This window comes from Saimiri boliviensis, chromosome 2, assembly GCF_048565385.1.
Source record: "Saimiri boliviensis isolate mSaiBol1 chromosome 2, mSaiBol1.pri, whole genome shotgun sequence".
NCBI classification, from domain to species: Eukaryota; Metazoa; Chordata; class Mammalia; order Primates; family Cebidae; genus Saimiri; species Saimiri boliviensis.
Genome location: NC_133450.1, coordinates 138,795,490 through 138,815,098, shown reverse-complemented (window position 1 = coordinate 138,815,098; position 19,609 = coordinate 138,795,490). Strand labels below are relative to the sequence as shown.

Sequence of the window (19,609 nt, the reverse complement as noted above, 5' to 3'; positions counted from 1 at the left end):
AGTTAGAAGAATTCCTGAGCCCACACTGCAGGTGAGGAAATGGGGCTTCAGAAATTTCCTGCGGTGACAGGTGACAAAGCCAGCCAGCTGTTCGAGGGCGCATCCATAAAGCATGAGGGCTCCAGGCCGTGGGGACGGCGTTGCAGAGGGAACCTTTCCTCAGGTCCTCCAAGCTGACCTCAGCTGTCTTCATTATAATTTCAACATGTGAAAATCAGGAGGCAGGTGAACAGCCTGTGCCTGTGACCTTCAGTAACTGTAAAATGGAAACAGCCGGCCGGGGCGCGGGCGCGTGCCTGGAATCACAGCACTTCGGGAGGCCGAGGCAGGCGGATCACCTGAGGTCTGGAGTTTGAGACCAGCCTGACCAACATGGCAAAACCCCCGTCTCTACTAAAAATAGAAAATTAGCCGGGTGTGGTGGCGCATGCCTGGAATCCCAGCTACTTGGGAGGCTGAGGCAGGAGAATAGCTTGAACCCGGGAGGCAGAGGTTGTAAAGAGCCGAGATCTTGCCACTGCACTCCACCCTGGGCAACAATAGAGAAACTCTGTCTCAAAAAAAAAAAAAAAAAAAATCAGAACAGCTTTGGCTAAAATTTAGAACAGCGCATTCCAATTAACCTCAAATTTCAGTGACAAGAAGTCTCCATCCCCCATCGGCCGAGTCATTGTCGAACCTGAGACATCCGCGCCCAGCGTCCAGCCCACCCTCACTGCCACCTGGGAGCTGTAGGAACCCCGCGTGCCAGACCTCAATCCTGAGGTTCTTGGGAGGGGTCCCGGCCGTCACGCGATTTGTGCCTCCCCCTTCAAGTGATTCTAATGCGCAGGCAGGATCAACTCCAAACGCTACATCGTAAAGATTCTGGCAGAGCAGGCAGGACACACTGGGAACAGTGGCCCCTTGGCTGCAGCTTGAGAAACTCAAAGTCACCCGACCAGGGCAGGGAAGGAGGGACAGCGGGGGCCGGGCAGAGACCCAATGTTAACCATAAACACGGTCCCCACATGCTCAGAGGCCCCCTCAGAGATGGGAAGGATTTTGGATGGGGGCGGGTGGCCTGGGCAGGGGAACATTCTAGAAATGAAGAGGAAGGCTGCAAGGTGAAGAGTCCTCCCTGGGGATTGCTCCTTTAGTCGGGGAGGTGCCCTGGGGAGGAAGATGCTGGTTCCCCAGGGTGAGTCCCGGACCAGCGCCCGGACTCTAGGCTGTGTGTGTGCGGGTTGGGGGCTCGTGAGCCCACCTGCTGCCAACATGGCCCTGTTGAACTGGTGAGCTGTCCCTACCCTGCCCAGCTTGGATGTGGCCCACAGGTGCCCGGTAGAAACCAGGAGAGAGGCCTAAAGGGCCAGCCTGACCTCAGAAGGCTCTGTCATCCCAACTTCAGAGGGTCACTGATGGCCGGAGAAATGCTCACAAGTGACACTCAAGCAAAGAGGAGGTTTCAAAGCGGTAGGTCACAGCTGGGCTCAGTGGCTCACGCCCGTAATCCCAACACTTTGGGAGGCTGAGACAGGAGGATCGTGTGAGGCCAGAGGTTCAAGATTGGCCTGGGCAACATAATGAGTTCCTGCCTGTACAAAAACTTTCAAATATGAGCTGGGTGTGGTGTTGTGTGCCTGTGGTCGCAGCCACTTGTGGGGAGGAAGGGGCTGAAGCGGAGGATGACCTGAGCTGGGAAGTGGAGGCTGCAGTGAGCCGAGATCCTGCTACTGCACTCCAGCCTGGGTAACGAAGCGACTCTGTCTCAAAACAAGCAATATATCTCCTGTGAACCGAACCCTCGGCTGGGCATGGTGTTTTATGCCTGTAATCCCAACAGTTTGAGCAGCTAAAGCGGGAGGATTGCTTGAAGCCCGGAGCTGGAGACCAGCCAGGGAACCAAAGGGAGACCCCATCTCTATAAATGAAAAAAAAAAAAAATGGCCAGACATGGTGGCTCACCCCTGTAATCCCAGCACTTTGGGAGGTCAAGGTGGGGGGATCACCTGAGGTCAGAGGTTCAAGACCAGCCTGACCAATATGATAAAACCCCATCACTACTAAAAATACAAAAACTAGCCGTGTGTGGTGGCATGCACCTGTAGTCCCAGCTACTTGGAAGGCTGAGACAGGAGAATCGCTGGAACCCGGGAAGTGGAGGATGCAGGGGGCCGAGATCGCACCATTGCACTCCAACCTGGGTAAAAAGAACAAAACTCAGTCTCCAAAAAAAAAAAAAAAAAAAAGAGCTGGATGTGCTGGATATGGTTCCAGTTTTAGTTGCTGAAGTCCCAGCTACTCGGGAGGCTGAGGCAGGAGGATCACTTGAGTCCAGGAGTTGGAGGCTGCAGTGAGCTATTTTGGCACCACTGCACCCCAGCCTTGGCAACTGAGTAAAACCTTGTCTCAGAATAAATAAATAAAAGTAAAACTTTGGGCTGGGTGCGGCGGCTTATGCCTGTCATCCCAGCACTTTGGGAGGCTGAGGTGGGTGGATCATGAGGTCAGGAGTTCAAGACCAGACTGGCCAAGATAATGAAACCCGGTCTCTACTAAAAGCGTCAAAAATTAGCCTGGTGCAGTGACAGGCACCTGTAATCCCAGCTACTCGGAAGGCTGGGGCAGGAGAATCACTCGAATGTGGGCAGCAGAGGTTGCGGTGAGCCGAGATCAAGCCACTGCACTCCAGCCGGGGTGACAGAGTGAGACTCCATCTCAAAAAAAAATTTTTTTTTAATTGAAAAAGATAAACCTACCCTGGGCAAGATACATATGTGCGCTGCTAGGAGAAGTCTGGAAGGAGCATCAGGAAATGGGGCCTGGGTGGAGCACGTGTGGGGCCGTGTTGGGGGTTCTGTTTTCCAAATTTTCCACAAGGAGCATTTGTTACGGTCGTAACAAAAAAAATCAACCATGCATGTGAGTTTATACCTGCTGAGCGTGGCCAGCCTGGCCCTGGGAGATGGGATTGGGGGAACCCAGTGGTCACCGGGGGCGGGGCGGGGGGGGGAAGAGACAGCCCCTGCCAGCCACGCTGCCTTTCAAATGCCCAGTGGGGTCGGGGCTCAGGCTGTGCCATCTCTCCAGGCGGTGGCTTCTCCACACACCCTGGCTGTGAAGGTCCCGGCCTGCCCGAATGTCTCAGCCCCGCGAGCGCCTTGCCACAGCCGGCCCAGCCCTCCCTCAGTTCTGAGGCCGGTGTCACCTGAAGGACCGGGGGACCCCTGCTTCGAAGCCAGCCTGGGCCACCGGAAAGGCGCCACCCATAAAACTCCTGCTGCCTTATCCGTCTCCACCGCGACCCCAAACCCACCCCATTCGGTTTCACTTTAACTAATGGGACACTTAGTTTAATGAGGAGAGTTTGCATAAGAGGAGCCTACTAATTAAATTTTAAACCTTGTCATTCCAAGGATTACGGAGCTCTGAACAAAGCATTTGCTGGGGAGAGGAGCGAGCCCCACCCTAGGAGAGGCCAGAGCTCCCCGATGGCTCCTCCGCTCTAGGCCCGAAGGACCTGCTAAACCCCAGAGGGGTCGCCGGCTGCCACTGCCAAAAACGAAGCTTTCATCAGGCCTTGGAGTCTCAGGGCCCTAGATCCCCAGGCAGCCCCGAGGACAGGCCTGGCACCCGGCCTTTGCTGTGAGGAAGTGATTTTGAGGGCCCTGTGGCCACACCCCTCCTGGGTGCTGGTTGGGGAGGGGTGGCTGGCTCCCGGGGAAGGACTTGGGGATCAAGTGCTGTAAGGAACCGCCTGAGGCGGGGGCTCCGGGAAGACCCACCGTCCTTTCTGCCATTCTGCCCCACTTCCTGCCTCAACCAGGGCCAGCCCTCTCGGGCTCAGAGCAGGTGGCGGCTGGCTGGTCCCACCACCTCTGTCCTCTGCCAGACCTAGCTGAGCCTTCAAGCGTGGCCACCCCTAATGCCCAGCCACCCACCACATCTGCAGCCAGCCTTGTTCCCCAAGCAGAGGAAGAAAGTGGGGGGGGAGGCAGGAGTCAGAGTCACGATGTCACCCCTATTACATCGCAGGTCTCAACCTCTGACCGCTCCGAAGGTCTGACAAAGCCGGCAGTCAGGCTGGGCCAGCCCGAGGACAAAGCTCTTGCAGACCTTTTGGCTGAGGACAGGACAGGGCCACTCTCTAAATGACCACCCGTCAGTGGGGCTGAGGCGCTGGAAATGCACATGCCTGCTGGGCCCCAAGGCCCCCAGTTCTCCTCCCCTGTGGGCTCTCCCTAGTCAAGGCAACCCTGCGGAGACTCCAGCCCTCCGGGGAAGCCCTGGGGCTGCGGGAGGTTACCGGCTGTGACCAGGCGCTGGGCACAGACACACTGCCCATGGCCCAGCCCCGTTTGCAGGCCAGACCCATGTGGTTGACCCGGGCAGGAGAGGCCATCGAGGCTCAGTCCGGCTGCCCTGGGCCAAGACTCCCAGGAGGGGTGAGGCAGGGAGCGGCTCTGGGAGACGGCAGCTTTTGGAGCCAGGTGGGACGTGGCCCGCTCCAGGTTACCCACAAGGTTTCCAGTCTGCCTGTCCCACTGGTAGCCAGACTCATTCTCCAGGGCTGCCTGCAAGGGAGTAATCCTCCCTTTAAAATCGAGGTAAAGTTCGCATCGAATAAAATGAACCAGTTTCAAGTGAGCCCTGAGCAACCATCACCAGGTGCCAGTTCCAATCCTCCTCAGCCGCCACCTCCCACACCTGTGCTCTGGGAGTGTGTGGGGATGTGTGTGCTTGTGACGTGCCGTGGGTGTGTGACCTCTTGGAGAGCAGAGGAGCGTGCGTGGGTGCGCAGGTGGGGTGTGCACATCACCCACCCATTCAGGCTTTACCCTGGCAAGCCTGGCGGTAACCCGGAAGGAGATTCTACTTGCTTTTCACAGAGTCAGAGAGGCTGAGCGGCTCGCCCAAGGACACACAGCCCGGTCGGTCGGTGAATCGCATGGATGAGAAGGACAAGGGGCCAGTTCTTTTGAGGCTGTGCTCTGGGGCCTGCTCTGCCCAGGACGTCCCACCCCTGCTCCCGGTTCCCGGTCCCACCCACCCCGGGACAGTGTGACCTGGGGGACCCAGCCCACCTAAGATGGCGCCCCAGGATGGTGTGGGGGAAAGTGTGTGGAACTGGGTGTGGAGGGCTCTGTGCTATCTGGGGCCTGTGGCTCCCGGGGCAGGGCCGACCCCACAGCGAGGCGGCTTCTAGAGCAGGGCAGCGTGGACTTGGGGGGTGGGGTGGGGCGGGGACTGCAGAATCCGGAGTTTTCTCCTAGGTTTGGCCTTGGGCTCTGTCCTAGGCCCTGAACACGACAGCTGCATCTTCGTCTCACACCTACTTTTGAATGCCAAGAGGGGGCTCCGCTGGTCAGGACGGAATATTTTTATGGTAAAAAATGAGCTGCAGTTGCATCAGCTCCAGGAGGGTGGGAGCCGTCACCCGAGGTCGCACAGCAGACTGATGAAAATTCTGCTTATGAAGTCGCTGCTCCCCCATTAATTAGGGGGGAGGGGGTGCTCCAGCGCCACTACGCACCTCACCCACGGCCAAAAGCTTGTCAACATTTTCCACGAAGAATGAAAATGTAAATAACTTTCAGATTATTCAATGTCACCAAGGTATGGAAAAAGGTCGCCATACTGGGTGTCATTTATCTCGTTGTGGATTTAAAGAGCTTTTTTCTATTAAATTTCTTAAAATTAATGTTTTATGTTGCTCCGAGTAATTTAAACAATTATGGGCTTAAAGAATTGATCATTACAGCCCCTGGGATTTAGCGCCGCAGGCTGATTCCCTGTAAAAACCTCTGATTTATCAGAACTGCTACTCGGCCAGGCAAGCCCAGGATTTGGGCCCCCGCCCGCTCCTGTCCACCCTTGGGGAGGGGCGCTGGACCTGCCGGCAGATGGTGAAGAGGGAGAGGAGGGGAGGTCAGGGGTGTCCCTGCTCCTAGGGAAAGGGAGGCGTGTCGATGTGAGTTCTGAGGCATCCCCTGCTTTGGGAAGCTCCTTTGGGCTGGAAGAAGCTCTTCGCGTGAATTTCATATTTAAGCTAAAAGAAGCCCTTTTCATGTGTTGGTTGAAATTATTTTATTATTCAGATATTAAAGTTGGATGAAGTAACACGGTTGCCGGATTAAGAGTTAACAAGCTCCTCCCCCGTCCCGCCAAGGGGCCCCCCATCCCCGCCCCTGCTGCAAGGGGTATGGGGACCTGGGGGCCAGGGTCGGTCCTCCCTGGTAGGGACCCCCGCTGCCTCTCGGGCCGGGACCCCAAAGAGCGGGAAATAAAGACAAAACGCGTTCCCGGGCGCACGCCCCGCGCCGGCTCTCTGCACCCCATGCCGCGCAGAACCCTGGCCCTCCGAGTTCCCTGGGCCAGCGACGCCGGCAGAGCCGGGCGGGTCCCAGCTTGGGGTCTCCCTCCGCCCGGACCACCCTCTCCCGCCGCGCCCCTGGGCCCCGCCTCGCCCGCCACTCCAGGGTCCCAGACCGGCAGACCCCAGCCGCTGGCGGGACCTCAGCCTTCGATCTGCCCCCGAACCCCTAGGAGCCCCGAATTCGGGGCTGACAACCCGCAGGAGCGCAGCTGAAGCATCCACTGTCCGCGAGAAACGACTCTGCCCTGGAAGGAAGGGGCGTCGGTCGCCTTGGGGCGGGGCCCAGGGACGATGGGGGTCCGCCCTCTCCCTCCCTTCACCTCTCTATTGCCGGAACCTTCAGACAGCCCCGCGGCCCGAGGTCTCTCTCCGCCTGAGGTCTGCGGCCCCTGCTGGGCTCCCCAGGTCCTGGCGGGGGTCGCGGTTGGAGCCGCGGCCTTAAGTCTGATTCTGGGTTCGCCCTCGTGGGTGCGGAACGGCAGCCGGAGGAGATCGGAGCCTGGGACGCGGGGGAGGTCACAGGCACCCCCCAGGCCCGCGCGGGGCGGAACCGGATTCTGCCAGAGCGGCGCGCGCTCCGCTCGGATCGGGAAACTGAGGCCAGAGAGGTCACGCAGACAAGCTGTCCAGGGCACCGCGGGTCTCCGTCACCGAAGCCACCTGCGCAGGCCCCGCTCCCTGCGCCGATCCAGCCGCGCCCCCTACCCCCGGCTCCCCGGGGGGCGTCGGGTGCAGCCCCGCCCCCACTCGAGGCAAGGGCGGCCACGGGCTCCGGGATTATCGACGCGCCGCCAGCTGGAGCGGCCTCTGGAGGGGGCTGCGCGCGGGCTGGCGGGGGCCCCGCGGGAACACTCGGCACTTTATTAACCTGTCAGTGCCTAAAAGGTCCCGGGCGGCCTGGAGGAGGGACCCGAGGCTGGGGCGCGTGGGGGTGGGGCTGGAGGATCTGCGCCCCCTCCTCGGGGCTGCCCCTCCAGCCCGCGCCGCACCCCGCGGCCGCGCTCCTCCCTAAATCCCGCCTCCGACCTGGGCCGCGAGCCGCTTTCTCCCGCGAAGGGCCGGTTGCCCCGTAAGAGAGTCTGAGGTCGTCCCCCCAGGGCCCGTGCCTGGCCGCGGGGCCGCCAGCCGGAGTCTTTGCCCTGGGAGCACCGCCACCCCCGGCCGCCCGGAACCTCGCGCTTTCCCGCCCGCGCGCCTTCGCCTTCACTCGCACCGGTCTCGGTCCCCGGGCGCCACCCCCGCGTCCAACCCCACGGCCTCCACGCTTCGCGCGTGTCCACTGGGCCCTGGTCGCCTCCATCCTCCGTGGCCGTCGGGGCCCTTCTCCCCTGCCAGGGCCACCCGGGTGACTGCGCGTCTCTCCGATTCCCAGGGTTGCCCGGTGCCTCCTCGACGCAGAGGGGCTGCCAGAACCTGGGGGCGGAAAGCCACGTGCCACGGGGTGGGGGCGCTGAGGCGGGTGGTGCTTGGGAGGACAGAATCCCCGCTGGCCTGGGCAGCAGCCGCGGGGTGGCAGTGGCAGGAGGTCCAGCCCAGGACAGGCCCCTTCCCCCTCTGGGCCTCAGTCTCCCCACAGGCAGGGGCCGATGGAGGAGCACGACCAATTCTATAAAGGTTTGTGGAGTGAACAGATCCAGGAGCCCGCCAGAGCCCCTGCCAGGCTCAGCCCAGCAGACCTGGGGTCTGTGGGCACCTAGAGGTCAGCAGGGGTCAGGGTCAGGGCAGCCTGGACATCCTCTCCCTGTGATGTTTCTCAGAGCCCCTTTGCCCCAGACCCATCACTGCCAGACCCCAGGGCTGCCCAAGCCTGCAAGGCTGAAGACAGTCTCCCACTCTTTTCTCCCTAGCTCCCCACCCTCTTCCCCCTCTTCCTTCCCCTCCCCCTTCCCTCCTCTCTCCTCCCTCCCCACTTTTCCCTCCCTCCACTTCCCGGTCTTCCCTCCCTCCCCTTCCCCCTCTTCCCTCCCTCCCCCTTCCCCCTCTTCCCTCTCCTCCACTCCCCTTCCCCCCTTCCTCCTTCCCCTTCCCCCTCTTCCGTCTGCTCATCTTCCCCCTCTTTGATCCTCTCCTTCCCTCCTCCCCTTTCTCCTGGCCTGAGCTTTCTCTTCTGTGAGATTGAAGGAAGCAGCAGCTATAGAACTCAGAAGAGGATGTGCCTGACACTCATCCCAAAAGGATGTCCCTCAAAAGACAGCTGATCCCTTGGCCGGGTCAACTGGTGAAACCCTGTTTCTAATAAAAACACAAAAAATTAGCTGGCCGGGTGTGGGGAGACTACCAGCACTTTGGGAGACGGAGGATGGCGGAATATCTGAGGTCAGTAGTTTGAGATCAGCCTGACCAATATGTGAAACCCCAACTCTACTAAAAATACCAAAAATTAGCCTGGTGTGGTGGTGGGAGCCTTTAGTTCCAGCTAATCAGGAGGCTGAGACAGGAGAATGGCTTGAACCCTAGAGACGGAGGTTGCAGTGAGCCGATTGCACTACTGCACTCCAGCCTGGGTGACAAGAGCAAAACTCTGCCTCAAAAAAAAAAAAAGACAACTGGTCCCAAACAGTTCCCCCCAAAAGATGGCTGGTCCTGGAGAGACTGGGGGGGATTAAAAAAGGGGGAAGACCCTGGTCCTGCAGCTCAGAGCAGCTTTCCTTGGCCACATTCTGCAGGGGGCTCCCACCCTTACTGGGGGAACTGAGGCCAGTGTAAAGGTCCCCAGGAAAGGCTCTCCCGGGCTCCTCCACCGTCCCTCCTGCTCCAATGAGAAATAGGAAACCCAGGCTCCAAAGGGGCTCCTTCCTCCAGCCCCCACTCTGCTCCAGGGAGACCCTTGGAGGGAGAGACCCTCAGGGAGGAGGCCCAGCCCTGCCATCCTGCAGGAGGGAAGGCAGAAGTGGGAGAGTCAACCCTGCCTGCTTCTACCTGCTTCTACCTGCCCCTATAGGAGCACTCACCTGGGGTGGGGGTGGGGCACACACACCTTCTGCCTGCCCTCTGAGGGGACTGTCACCACTGTCTTCTCTTTACAGCAGGGGAAGCAGGGCTCAGAGGGCCTGCTTCCCTCAATCTCACAGAAGAGAAAGCTCAGGCCAGGGGAAAGGGGAGGGGGGAAAGGAGAGAGGAGCAAAGAGAGGGAAGGGAAGAGGGAGAAGAGGGAGGGGAGGGAAGAGGGGGAAGGTGAGGGGAGGGAAGAGGGAGAAGAGGGAGGGGAGGGAAGAGGGGGAAGGTGAGGGGAGGGAAGAGGGAGAAGAGGGAGGGGAGGGAAGAGGGGGAAGGTGAGGGGAGCTGGGGAGAAGAGTGGGAGGCCAGCCCAGGGTCACACAGCAAGTTAGAAGAGAGGATTGGAATCCAAGCTGGAGAGACTTCCACAACCATGAGGCTGGTCACCCTACAGCCTATGCCAGCTGTCCTGGGGCTGGTGCCAGCTGCAAGCTGTGAGTGGCACACACGGCCCACCCCCTACCCTTGTCATGCTCTCTGGACATCCCAGCCTCTGCCTCTCCCAGTGACTGAGTGCAGAGACCCCTACCCCTCCCCTTCATCAGGAATGGATGGGCTGTTCCCGCACACCTCCTTCCAGTGCTCAGGAGTGTGGCCAAGATCCAGGAGTAAAGAGAGCCCAGATTCATACCAGGAGCCAGCCCAAGCAAGGAACTAGGGAGGACCCAAGGCCCCTTCAGGGCTGCTTCTCAGTGTTCAAAGAACGTTCCCCACACCCAACCCCCTACCCCTGCAGCCTCAGAAAGACAAGGGCCTTCCATTGACCGTAACTGACAAATTTATTGAAGTCTTGGAAAGAGCTGATCACCCGAGAATAAATAAAAGACACGGAACATTCACAGAACCAATAGGTAGCTCGAGACTGAGGTTTGTGGGAGTGACTTTGACTTACACGCGGGTCAGCCTTTGTGTCTGGGGCAAGCACAGCTGCAGACGCCTCCCAGAAACTTCTTCCCAAAGGATCTGATGGCGGAGGCAGGGCAGGCTCAAAGGAGCCCCAGCCTTCTCCAGGGGGAGACTTCCCCATCGGGGGCTGGCCGAGCCGGCTCAGCAGGGAGAGCATGGTTGTTTGGCAACCGACATCTGTGGGTGCAGCCTGGACACCGAGGGCCTGGTGTGGGGTTGGGGTGGAGACCCTGAGGGGCTTAGAGAATTGAGCTTGGAGAGAAGGGGCCCCAGGCATTTCTGCCTCCTCCACAGGGCACTCAAAAACAGAAAGATCTAGAGACCTGGCATTGGGAAAAGCTGTTCCCGGGGAAGGCGGGGCTGGAGGCAGGGAGGCTTGCCCCACCTTGGCCCGGGGAGAGGAGGGGGCCTCTCCCGGAGGACTCAGGTGTGTCCCCACCTCTGTTGCCTCCTCCCGGGATAGGCAAGGCCAATCTCTGACCTAAAGAGGGAGGCTTAGGGTAACGGCTCCGAGAGAGATGGAGCCTGGGAAGTGAAGGTGAGATCATGAAGATTTCTCAGTTCTGGAAATGAAAGAGTTTTTCCAGCCCCTGGGCTATGCTGGGCTGGGCCTCAGCAAGGTGACATTTCATGTCTAGAAACAGCAGCAGGTGCTCAGCTAATTGGTCAACAAAGGGGAGAAATTTGCTTACAAAACAGGCGGCTTGCTGGGGGGCCACCTACGGGCCAGCCCTGTGTCGGAGGAGGGGCCAGGTGGGTCCCTCAGCCCCCCAGGGAGGGAGCTGTGTGGTTGGCGGTGGGAGGCTCCGAAGGCACCAGCCCTCCCTTGACGCCCTGGCCCCACTTCCTCAGAGGCCCCAGCTGCCCCGAGCCACCCACGCAGGGGCAGCTCTCCAGTGTCCGGTGCTGGGTGGAGCCGGGCCTGGGTCAGAACTGAGCATGGTCCACCTCATCCAGCCAGGAGGCGGGGCTGGCAGGGAAGTCGGGGTAACCCCCGCTGCTCCCCGTGGAGAGGTCGGAACTGGGTCCGTTCCCGGACAGCACCCTCATGGGCGGGGGCCCGCCTGGGGCTCCTGAGGGCACAAGGCCCAAGCTGGCATCTGGGTACACCAAGCTGGAGAGGAGGGGCTGGGGGCCGGGGAGGCTCTGAGGGGCGGCAGGGGATGGGGGGACGCCGTAGGGGCTGCTGGGGCGCAGCTCTTGATACTGCTCTGGGCCTGCCAGGCCTCCGTGCTCCAGTGTGAAGTTGCCCAGCGCTCCCGAGGGCCGGCCCAAGGCCGGGGTGGGCTCCCCCAAGCTCCCATAGAGGCCGTTGGCCGGGCCCATTTCCACCAAGGAAGGCTCATCTGCAATGGAAGCAGAGGCTCAGTCCATGCCCGACCTTCACCTTTGGCCCCTCAGAGTCCCATCCTGCCGTCGGAGGCACTACTGGGAGGGGCAGGAGTGGCTGCCCCATGCCCAAGACAGGTCAGAGCAAGCCCCTTCTGCTATGGAAGGCATGGCTGCCCCTGGCCCTCCACTGCCTGAGTCAGCACAGGGTGTTTCATGCCCGATGGGATCAGAGTCAGGAACAGCCCAGCCAGGGCCCAAGCTTTCAGGACCAGCCCAGCCAGGGCCCAAGCTTTCAGGACCAGCCCCACGGCAGCCCAGGGAGGGGCACGGATACCATCACCCGAATTTTGCAGACAAGGAAATTAAGTTCCAGAGAGGCTGAGTGAGTAGCCCAGAGAACAACGAAGAGAGTGTCTTGCAGACTCTGTGAGGTTGGGCTTCAAGGGATGGGAGCGCAGCAGCCTCAGTGCCGGAGAATAAATAAATAATTCAGGCTCCACAGAAGGGTATGGAACCTTCTCTCCTTGACCCCAGGTAGCCCCCTCCCCCAATTCCAAGCAGCTGGGACTTTGACTCAGTTTCTCCCCAGATGCGGGGCCCATTCTCCTAAAAACCACTGCAAGGGCTAGGAGCCAGAGAGACCGCCTGCCCACACCCACCCCACCCCTCCCCAGGAGAAAGCCCCGTAGGCGCCCAGCTTGGGGACAGGTCCGGCCACGGGGATTCTGTCCCCACCAGGAGAAAAGCAGTGGTCCGGAATGGCCACCAAGGGCGGGGAGGGTGCTGGGGGACCAGGTTCTGTAAATGAAATGCTTCTGAAAGCACAACTTAAGGAGTCCGCTAACCCCCTGGGAAATTCAGAGCGGCAGGCTCCCTGCGACCCCTCCGACGCGCGCTCCTCCCTCCACGCGCTCCGCGATCCCCCTGCCTACCAGGGAAGGAGACCTCGGCGTCGCTGTCCTGCCCCTCCTGGACGCTGTCCTTGTCCGACTTGGAGCCGCCGCGGGAGCGCTTCATGCTGCGGAAATACTGCCCCCAGCGCTGCCGGCCCGCGTCCTTCTTCAGCCTCTTCTCCTTGGCCCGGCGGTTCTGGAACCAAACCTGGGGGCGGGGCGGGGTGAGTCGCCGCCTGGCTCTGCGGGGCCCCCAAGTCCGCGGGCAGGAGAGGCGGGAGGGGCGCGGGGGCGAGCGCTGACCTGCACCACGCGCATGTCCAGGCCCGTCTCGGACGAGAGCTGCTCGCGCACGTGGCGCGCCGGCTTGGGCGAGGTGTTGTAGGCGCTCTTCAGCGTCTCCAGCTGCTTGGCAGTGATGGTCGTGCGCGGCCGCTTGGCCGTGGCCTCGGCCTCTGAACGGCGGGTGAGCGGTGAGGCCTGGCCGCCCCTCCGGCCCCAGCCGGACCCCCAGCGCGCCCCACTCCAGCCTGCGCGGGGATGTCGGGGCCCCAGGTGCCCACCTCCAGCCCACCCCACGGGCTTCTCGGAACGCGGGGGCCCTGGGAGCGATTGTCGAAAACCCGCGGCCCCCAGGGCGGGTGGAGGGGGCGCTGGCTGAGGGCGGATTCTGCTGCGGAGCGGGGGTGGCGTCTTCCCTAAAATCCCACTACCCTCTTTGGCGCTCCCGCCTTCAGCCTTGGCCCCCCTACTCCAAATACTCTGCTCCCCTCGTGGGCTCCCTCCCCTTTATTCTAAGGGTGTGGGTATGGCCCAGTCTTCGCGGCCAAGGATTTAGGGCAGTAATTCCGACTAGGGATGAAAAAGCCGCACACTTCGGACCCAGTGAGTCGGTTGGGTTGCGGGTCTGTCCACGCCAAGACTCCGCCGCTCCCGGCCTCGGCTTCCTGCTGCCGCCACCGCCCTAGCCCGGGCCCCTTAGAGAGCGCTTGGGGGCACCGCGAGGCATGAGGATTTCCCAGGAAGCCCCCACCCCACCCCACCCCCAGGCCTGGTCTCAGCCCCACTTTTTCAGACCAGGAAAGGAGGGGGCGTCGTCCCTTCCGCTGACCTCGCTGCTTGGCGGTTTCATAGTCCGCCTTGCACACGAGCCGGCTGTCCTCCATGAGATAGAACTCGTCGCCCGTGGCCAGCTGCCGCTTGCATACGACGCAGGCAAAGCAGTGCAGGTGGTACACGAAGTCCTGGGCACGGCGCACCACCTGCGTGGGCGGGATGCCCAGCTGGCACGCGGCGCACTTGGTCCCGAAGCGCCTGCGGGACGCACAGGGCCCGGCTCAGCGTGGCAGCGCGAGGCTCATTTCGCCCCGAGCGGGTCGGAGAGCAGCAATCGGGTGCCTGGGGAGGCGGTCCCGGAGGAAGGCTCTGTCTGGCCTGCAGGTTGGTCAACCAGCCTGGCCTCCCACTACCACTGAGAAGGGAACCACAACCTCCGGTCAGGAGGACCTGGGGGAGCCCTGTCTCCACTGCCTGCAGGACCCATGCTGGATCTGGGAAGGTGAATTGGGAGGGAGAGGACCCATCTGGGGCCGGTTTCTCAGACCCCAGAGGTGGATCCATGAAGGCCACTGGGCCAGAGCCCCTGAGTCCCCAGCATTAAGGACAAAAACACCACCAATTTCAGAGGAACTAAGTTCAATAGAATTTTACAAATGTGGGCTTATCTTCTCTAATGACTGCTTCTGTGATTTAAGAAATAAATTGCTTTTTTTTCCTAATAATATTTGCTGATGTCCCAGCCAGGCCAGGCCGCCCAGGGAGCACCCATGGAGAGGCCCCACCCTTAGCTTGGCCGGGCCACAGGGTGCCCTGCCTGGGTGACAGGATGGGGCTGGGATCTCTGGAGACCTGGGTTTTGAGGGCCTGGCCTCAGTGATTGAGGGGAGGAGGTCCTGGGGTGGCAGAACTCCAGGCCTCCTTTCCCCAGGACCTGTGTGCCCTCCGCTCCCACACCAACGCGAGGCTCCGGGGCTCACTTGAAAAAGTCGTCTTTGCAGTAAACACTCTCCCCTCGGCTGAAGCAGCGCTCGGCCAGTGGCGTGTGGCAGTCGCTGCACTTGAGGCACTTGCTGTGCCAGTGTCGGTCCAGAGCCTTGAGGATGAAGCGGTCCAGGATGTGCTGGTCACAGCCGGCACACAGCGGGATCTCTGTGGGCATGAGGAAGCTGTGGGTCACCTCCTAGACCAGGAGGCAGCAAAGCCATCTTCCCACCCCAAGCCAAGCCAGGGCTGCTGAGGGCTCCTCCTTTCCCTGAACACCCTCTTCCCCAGCCAGCTTAAGTGGCCCCACGAGTTCCGGGAGTGCACAGGCACCTCATCCTACGGCGGGAGCTAAGGGAAAACTGACAACCGTCTAAAAATGTGTCTGAGAAGGAAAGCAGCCCAGGCCATTCCATGAGACCGGATACTCAATTACAAAATGTTCCCAGTGCCAAGAAAGGTGCATGTGGAGCTCAAATGAAAACCCTACCCCAGGGGGATCTGCTCTCCGAAGACAGGCAGGAAAAATAGGGAAACGGGTCCTCACCAACACCTAGAGCTGCGGCACCCCATCGGGGGCTCCTTCACGTTAAGCCTCGTGGCCACTCTTTCTAGGGACTCCCCGAAAATGTGGCTGCCCCACCTGGTGGCCCTGTCTGCAGGCCAGCAGGGTAAATGACAATGTCGTCCCCATCGTTGCGTGGCTGCAAAAGTACTTATGAGTGGACTGGACAAGCCGATCCCCTGCCTTTGTGTCAGGCATGGGTGCCCCCAACATTGTTACAGTTACTCAAACGTCCGGCTTCTCGCCACTTCTGCCCCCCATGCCCCACTTCAGGACTGCAGGCCCCTGGAGGAAACACGCTGGAGAAACACACTGGTGTCCTGTGGGAGCCTCGAGTCCAGGAGTGGCTTTTTTAGGTGCCAAAGGGCTGAGGACTCCCTCTACACTTAGAGAAAGTCTCTGGAAGATGGGGGTGCCCGGCAGAGGGGTTGGGACCCCCTAACATTGCACCTACCTCCCTGGCTGTGGACCCCACCGACTCCAGCCCATTTCCCGGTATCTGAGAGAAACCGAGAAGGGGCTCCCTCTACCTCTGGCGGAGAAAACTGGGCTCCACCGCCAACAGCAGTGGCGGGAAACCCGCGATGAATGTGCCCCGCATCCGGCAAAACCGCAGCTCCGGGTGAGGAGCCTTCAGGAACCGCCGCGGCGCGCCCGGGGTCCCCAACGTGAGCAGCGATCGCAGGGCGGCGAGGACACGGCGGAAAGCGAGCCAGGTGGCCGGACAGGCCCGCGAAGCACGGGTTCAGCACCCCCGGCCGGACAGCGCCTCGGCCGCAAAGAGCCGCCGGAGCCCGCGTCAGGCAAAAGCCGCCCCAGCCCACCCCGCGCCGCGCCCGCGACCCCGGCCTTACGCTGCATGACGACTCCGGCCCCGGAGGGGTCTCCTGCTCTCGGGGATGGCGGGGCCGGCGGAGCCTGGACGCCAGCCCGCCCGCTCCGGCCAGCTCTCCCGAGCGCCGGGCGCGCAGCCCTCCTCCCTCCTCTCTCTCTCCGCCTCCCAGCCCCCGCGGCCAACCCCTCCCAGGAACCGTCGAAAAATAAATAAATAAATAAACAAATAAATAAATAAGTAGGGAACAACGAGCCCCCACAGCCTGGATGAAACCCCTTTCCCCCCGGCCGGTCCCTCCCACTCCCCACCGGTCCCGGGCCTCCTTCCCCATCCTGCGGCTCCAGCTGGCCCGGGAGTCGCGGAGAACTGCCAGGTTCTCTAAGAACCTAAGTGCTGGGAGCGAGAGTGGTGCCTCAAGGAAATTGGGGGCCCCGGAGAAGCAAGGTTTTTTCCTATCGACGGGCTCTGGACGGGGATAAACCGAGCAGGTGTCTGTGGGCGCAGACGCTGAAACCTGACTTAGGGGAGACAGACGGTCGAGGTTCAGCTCGACCTTGGCCCCTGCATCTGACTCTGTTCCCCTGGAACGTGGAAGGAGTCTGGGTGGGGCGTCCCTCCTGGGGACCCTCACTGCCCCGCCATTGCTCCCTGCGCCTCTTCCAGCTCAGGGGCCGGCTCAGGGCTTCAGAGGGTCTCCTAAGCCCGCCCTGTACCCCCGAGAGCTTCCTGGCCCGAGCAGTGCCACGCCACAGCCTCACTACCTGACAACCCAGCGCCAGGGGCCCCGAAACAAACTCAGGCGGAGGCGCCCAGGCGCGGACCCACTCCAGCCCGGGTAATCTAGCTCCTGCCAGTCTCGGCGGTCAGGCCCGGAAAGGCCCGAGGTTCTCCGGGTCTCCCCGGTGCAGCCGCTCGGCCCGGGCACCCACCTCGGCGCAGGTCCGCCCTCCGCGCCAGCAGCGCTAGCAGCAGGTCGCTGCCCGCCGACTCCCGGGCCGGGCCCAGCTCCCCGCGCGCCTCCATGGGTCCCGCCGCCCGGCGTCGCCTCTCTTCCGGTCCCGAACTTTTCCGGGCCCGGCGACGCCACGCCGCAGTGGCTCCGAACCGGCGTCTGACCGACTCCCGGTGCTGCTGGGCGCTGCGCCCGCGGGCTGCCCGGGGGCCCGGAGCCTCTGACCGAGCTGAGGGCGGAGCGGCCGGGGGGCGGGGCCGCGGCGCGGGGCGGGGCCGGGGGTCGCGGAGACGAGCCCGGGGCGATCGCGGACTCGCGCGCCTTTGCGCCGGGACCTGCGGTGCCCACAGGCCGCCCCGCGTGCTCAGCCCGAGGGCGGGCACCGGTAGGGGAGGTCTCAGGTCAGGGCTGCCGGCCAGCGTTCTTCCCCGCCTCGCAGCTTCCTGCGCCGGAGCGGGTCGCTGGCAGAGGAGCACGCGCCAGGAGGTCTAAGGTTTCCGGGAGAAGGGTTGAGAAGGCAACCGGGTCCTCCCGCCGCTGAGGTTTGGCCTCGGGAGCCGGAGCAGATCGGCAGGAGCTCAGTCCGAAACGCGGAAGGGGTGAGTGTGGCGCCGAAGGCTGCGTACCGGAACCGCAAGGACCCGATCCCAGATGCCAACCGGCTTCTGGGCTCCACCCTTGGAACTGCGGCCCAGGAGCGGGCTCAGGGGAGAATAGCAAGCCTTGAGAGAGAACAGGCTCTGTGTCCTGGACACGCAGCTAAGACCTCGCGTCGTGGACGTCAGCGCTGGGAAGTCCAGGGCACCCCTCCATTTCCAGCCCCAGGCACTCTGGCTCCGTCAGAACACGGTTTCTTTACCTGATATTCCAGCGCTTTGCCCCAGTCCACACAGGCGAGCTCTCCAGAACCCATGCTATCCTTGCAGGCAGAGGGGCGCAAGCACCCCTGCCCAGAGGGCCCTAGGCCAGCGCCAGCCCTGGGCAGCTACCCGGGGAAGAACACAGCACGGAACATGGCGAGGACAGGAGGGCCCTGGCAGTGCAGAAACACCCAGGAAGGGTTGAGGGACCAGGGACCAATGCCATCCTCCAAGTCCCTCTCCCTGTGGGTCTGACAGTAATACCCTGTCCACTCTGCTTATGCATTCTGGACTGTGAGCTTTCAGGGGCCAGGCCCAGAAGGATGGGTGCAAGAAAACCACAGTCCCCCTGCCAGCTCCCAGCAGGTCCGATGTGCCCATCTTGAGCAGCAGCCCATGCAGCCAGCTCTCTGCCCCTTCACTTTGCACAGCACTTGTTACCCGAGAAGGGCCAGGGCAAAGACCCGAGGGCACAAAGCCGAGTGTGCTCGGGCTGTGCCGGGTGCAGGCGGCGGGTGTCAGCTGCTGACGAAGCGGGCAGAGGCCGTGTGTCGCTGGATGGGGGCAGGGGCGGCAGCAGGTCAAGGAGGCGGCCCACGCTGCTGGCATCTGGCCGGCTCTTCAACAATGCCTCCATTATTTCCCAGCGTCCGTGGTGATGGAATGGCCCTTGGGGAGAGTGGTTCGGGCGGGAGACCCAGCCTTGGGTTCCCTGCTGTGGGGTCCAGAGGTCTGGGTGGGGCTGTGTATAAGAGCTGAGGGGCACTAGTCTCCGGGGAACTTGGCACCCCTGGCTCGGCCCCATCGCCCCCAGCTGTGCCTTCGATGCACCCTTTTCTCTGGGGGCCTCTACTCCACCGCTGTCCCGCACTCTTGCAGGCTAGCGCCAGGCCCTCCCGGCCACCCTGGGATCTGGAAACTCTCCCTGCACTGTGTTCCCATCTCTGTGTCCCGCCTGCAGAGCGGTGGGACTCTCTGGGCCTGGCCGCTAGCCCTGCGCACCCCCTTCCTCGCATCTCTGCCGCCCTTGCCGTTTCTGTCCTCGGTGCCCTGCCTGGGCTGGAGGCCGCGGGCACTCCCCGGGCTCTTACCCCGAGTCCCGCCCAAGGTGCAGACGGCGGCCGTCCCGGGCCTCTCTCGGTCGCGCTCAAGCCCCGTTTCCAGCAGCATCGCGGCCACCAGGCCGAGTGGCTCAAGCCGCGCTCCTCGTAGGTCGACGTTCCCGGGAGGGCTCGGGGCTCCGAAGTCCCGCCGCGTGGTGCGGAACCGGCAGCCTGAGCGCCACTGGGCCGGGCGCTGTCCGCGGTGCTGAAGGAGGCGCCCACTGCCCGCCCCGCCCGCGCGCCCGCCCACCTCCCGGGGTCCCTCTCGCCGCCCCCGTCCCCACCCCCGCTCCTGCCCTCCTCCCCGGTGCTCGGGCAGGCAGCGTCGGACGCGCACTCAGGGCAGTCCCCGCCCTCGCCCCAGACCCAGGGTGGCAGCGCCGGCTCCAGCTCCTCCCTGAGCTCCAGGCCAGGGTAGCAGCGCCCGCTCCAGCTCCTCCCTAAGCTCCAGGCTTCGTTGAGGCGCCGGGATTCGCAGCAAGCGGGTCGTCCAGCCGCGGGGCGGGAGGCCATTGACCCTACCCTTCTGGCGGGCAGCCTCTGGAAGGCAGTGCCCAGGCGTGCCCCAGGATGGCCCCTTGCCTGATAACCTCCAACCCAGGGCTCACTGAGGCCCTCATGCAGGTATTTTGCTGGTCAAGGAACTTCCCACTCGCTCTTTTTTTTTAAATAAAAACATTGAGACGGGGTTTCACCGTGTTGGCCAGGATGGTCTTGATCTCTTGACCTCGTGATCCGCCTGCCTCGGCCTCCCGAAGTGCTGGGATC

General features: G+C 62.3%; 1 protein-coding gene across 3 annotated transcripts; it reads right to left on the bottom strand.

Moving 5' to 3' along the window:
- Nucleotides 1–10,115: 10,115 nt before the first annotated feature.
- Nucleotides 10,116–19,024, bottom strand: LHX3 (LIM homeobox 3). 3 transcript variants are annotated; one of them, XM_003941368.2, is made up of 6 exons: nt 18,830–19,024; nt 14,523–14,694; nt 13,598–13,800; nt 12,790–12,941; nt 12,526–12,694; nt 10,116–11,607 (listed from the first exon to the last, which is right to left on the bottom strand). In XM_003941368.2, the coding sequence occupies exons 1-6, from the start codon at nt 18,906–18,908 to the stop codon at nt 11,189–11,191; spliced, it is 1,194 nt and encodes a 397-aa protein (XP_003941417.1). In that variant the 5' UTR covers nt 18,909–19,024; the 3' UTR covers nt 10,116–11,188. The 3 variants fall into 3 exon arrangements, with proteins under 3 accessions (XP_003941417.1, XP_039317400.2, XP_039317401.1); XM_039461466.2 differs by lacking the exon at nt 18,830–19,024 and adding an exon at nt 16,856–17,100; XM_039461467.2 differs by lacking the exon at nt 18,830–19,024 and adding an exon at nt 15,946–15,952 and having other exon boundaries at nt 11,189–11,607.
- Between the last annotated feature and the right edge of the window lie 585 nt (nt 19,025–19,609).

What these genes read in the sequence shown, in the direction of transcription:
- LHX3 (XM_039461466.2), bottom strand. Translation starts at nt 16,949, where the DNA reads ATGGAGGCGCGCGGGGAGCTGGGCCCGGCCCGGGAGTCGGCGGGCAGC. An exon ending in TGAAACCGCCAAGCAGCGAG is followed by an intron (nt 12,942 to 13,597) that starts GTCAGCGGAAGG and finishes CCCGCCGTTCAG; the next exon opens with AGGCCGAGGCCACGGCCAAG. An exon ending in TGGACATGCGCGTGGTGCAG is followed by an intron (nt 12,695 to 12,789) that starts GTCAGCGCTCGC and finishes CCCCGCCCCCAG; the next exon opens with GTTTGGTTCCAGAACCGCCG.